This window comes from Triticum dicoccoides, chromosome 6B (genome assembly GCF_002162155.2).
Source record: "Triticum dicoccoides isolate Atlit2015 ecotype Zavitan chromosome 6B, WEW_v2.0, whole genome shotgun sequence".
In the NCBI taxonomy this organism is placed as follows: domain Eukaryota; kingdom Viridiplantae; phylum Streptophyta; class Magnoliopsida; order Poales; family Poaceae; genus Triticum; species Triticum dicoccoides.
Genome location: NC_041391.1, coordinates 17798400 through 17801499, shown reverse-complemented (window position 1 = coordinate 17801499; position 3100 = coordinate 17798400). Strand labels below are relative to the sequence as shown.

Sequence of the window (3100 nt, the reverse complement as noted above, 5' to 3'; positions counted from 1 at the left end):
TCCTGGTGGTGCTTGGCACAAAGAATTACCCACAGGACCAAAATGCAATAATGAACTAAAAATCTTAAGCTGCCATCCACAACAAACACATAATTTATGGCCATGGTGCAGAGCATAAAAATCGAAAATACACACAGTACAAAATTAGGGCTTCTTTGTCTAGCAGCAAGTGCTTCTCCATTGTCTCAATAAAATTACTAGCATAAAAATGAATGGATGCACCTAAGTTTACTTACTTAAATTTAAATGATGCCAACCCTCCTCCATGTGGGAGTTCGACGTTTAGTAAAGTGAGCATCTCTCCTTAGCAGATAACCTGTACGGATGTGAGCCCTGCGCATTTCATCCTGCAGTCCAGTAGGTATTTCCAATATGACCAATGGCTCCAAATCATTACCTCTTATCCAACTAAAGGAGAATCCACTTCCGGACATTTTTCATAGTTGAGTGAATACATCTATATTAGTTAGTTAAAGCAAAAAAAATGGATCACTATGAGTCTGCATATGAGCAAACCAAAATTATTTTTTATAACAAACCATAATCAAAAAATAGATTAAGCTAAAGCCAGGTGACTTGACCCTAGGCCCTCAATAGGAAGCGCTAACACCAGGAGCCAACATCTCCTACGGCTGCTTCCAAAAAGACTACTCCCTCCGTCCCAAAATAAGTGTCGTGGCACGACACTTATTTTGGGACGGAGTAGGTACTTACCTAAATTTGTGACTGGCATCAGATTGATGCTCCAATTATCCACATGAAGGATACCATACTGTGGCTCATTGTCTCAATGCACCAGCAACTAACTCAAAAACTGATATTTTAAATGCATTGCAGAATGGCCTGACCTCACACTTACTTAGTTCCAATACGTGTGTCTAAAACATGAATGAGGACGAAAAAGGTTCATAACCAATCCATGGTTTCTTCTCTGCGAGTGATAGCATTACATACCAGTCTTCAGGGATCAAATTATCAATTCCATCACACGTTAGCAACGACCAACCCAGCATCTAACAGTCATACAGCAGCAGACAATTACATCATAGTCCGTTCTTGGCTCGTGTGAATCTGAAATTAGTCGGCAGTTGCCCTTTACAAGCAGCATCATAGTCTTCTTGGAGGTGTGGTGCAGCTTCCTTATGAGGGCATATGAACTTCTCCCTGAATGTCTTTTCGGTTCCCGTGAAAACAGTGCTGTAGCTCGGGTTGCGCTTGAGCAATCCATTTTCGTTGAGAAACTTTACAGCATAGTACCGGGGCCTGAGCCGGCCCTCTAGGCTGTAGCAGACAATTGCTGGCTGTTGAGCAATGTAAGCCGGTTCCAAGCCCACCTCAGAGATGAGGAACTTGGACCTGCGCTGCAGCGGTTCCTTGGCCCTCGTCAGCACCGATGGAGCTTTAGACACAGCAATGCCCACCTCAGCATCCGACCACCTGAATGTGCTCTTCAAGTAGTCTACTCTAGCTGCGACCTCCTCCTCACTATGGAATGCAATAGCATGCAGCGCGTGCCTGAACATCGCAGAGCCACGGGGCACACCTATGTTTTGAGCGCGTGTCACCATGCCCTGGATGCACTCTGGATTGGTGGTGAGCAGGCACGGTTGATTGCTGCATAGCTTGGCAATGTCACAAGCACCTAGCCCGCACTCGTGCAGATAAGCGACATTGGGCTTGATGATGCCGTCGAGGTCAGACGAGAGAAGGTAGGGGTTCCTCTTGAGGGCCCGGAGGAGGTTCTTAGAGGACCCAAAGAGAGGCATGTAGTAGTGCAGCTTGGAGACGATGGATCTATAGCGGAAGCTTTTACGGGAGAGCGAGACGAGGCGCGCGATGTCGGAGCGCGAGAGGCCGAGGCCAGTGAGCCCTGCGACGACGGGGGCCAGGGTCTTGTCGACTTTGGTGTAGAGGAACTGCGGGTCCTTGGCGACGAGGGCGGCGACATCGGCGGTGGGGAGGCCGAGACCAGCGAGGAAGGAGAGGACGGCGTCGGGGTTGTCGGGGGATTTGAGGTGGGAGAGCTTTGGAGAGGCCTTGGCAGCCTGTGGTTGGGTGAGGCCGCAGGTGGAGACGAGGTAGTCCTCCACGGCGAAGCTACTAGGGTTCGGGAAGACGGCGGGCGCGGCGGCGGATATGAGGCGGCGGAGGTGGGAGGCGGGAGACGCGGAGGGAGATGAGAGGAGCTGGCTGAGGAGGCAGCACCTGAGGCGGAGCATGGTGGCGCCGCCCGCGGAGAGGAAGATTGGCGGCGGCGGCGGCGGCAGCGAGGGAATGGGGAAGGGAAAACTTTGTTTTTGCCACTCTAGTTTTTGCCAACTTTGCTTATGCCACTCTAGAATTTGACATCTCACTTTTGCCATTGTTAGCTTTTGATAATACATCACAAATGCCATTCCATGACAAAAACGATAATTTTTCATTTCACTTTTGCCACTCTTAGCATTTGACATGTATCACAATTGCCACTTGGAAAATTTTGTTTTTACCACGGAAGGGCAAAAGTGATATATTGTCAAAAGCTAAGAGTGGCAAAAGTGAAATGTCAAATTTTAGAGTGGCATAAGCAAAGTGGGCAAAAACTAGAGTGACAAAACGAAGTTTTTCCAATGGGGAAAGCGGATGGCTGCTTGGTGGTGGGGAACGGGGACGGTGATTCCTGTCTCCAGTCCAGCGTTGTTCAACCTGAGTGGGTCCCGCCCGTCAGTCTCATGCTGCCATGCCATTTCTATAATGTGAGCGATCCCTTTTGCATTGCAGCAAGGGAGGCACACACTTTAGTTAGAAATTCTTATGATTCAAATTATGTATCCCTAAATTATGTTCCCGATGTAGTCATTCTCATTTGAGTTCAACAAAGTGTGTCACACCTTCAAAGACGTACACCATAGAAAAAAAATAGATTCAAAATGTGAAAATACATTCATGATTTTAATTTGGGCCGACTGGCCAAAAATCAACCCCTTTCCCATCTCCCTCCCAAGCCGCTCTTGCCCGCGACACCGGAGGGGCAACCCTCGCGTGCTCCTAGGCCGGCGTCGACGGTGGTGTGGCACTCGGCCCGTCAAAGACGAAGGGTGTGGGTTCGACGCGCCTTGAG

General features: G+C 48.9%; 1 protein-coding gene across 1 annotated transcript; it reads right to left on the bottom strand.

Annotated features, from left to right (window-relative positions):
* Positions 1 to 41: 41 nt before the first annotated feature.
* Positions 42 to 2276, bottom strand: LOC119321908 (transcription termination factor MTERF4, chloroplastic-like). Its single transcript, XM_037595420.1, has one exon. It carries the CDS (start codon positions 2217 to 2219, stop codon positions 1044 to 1046), a length of 1176 nt encoding a protein of 391 aa, XP_037451317.1. The 5' UTR covers positions 2220 to 2276; the 3' UTR covers positions 42 to 1043.
* Between the last annotated feature and the right edge of the window lie 824 nt (positions 2277 to 3100).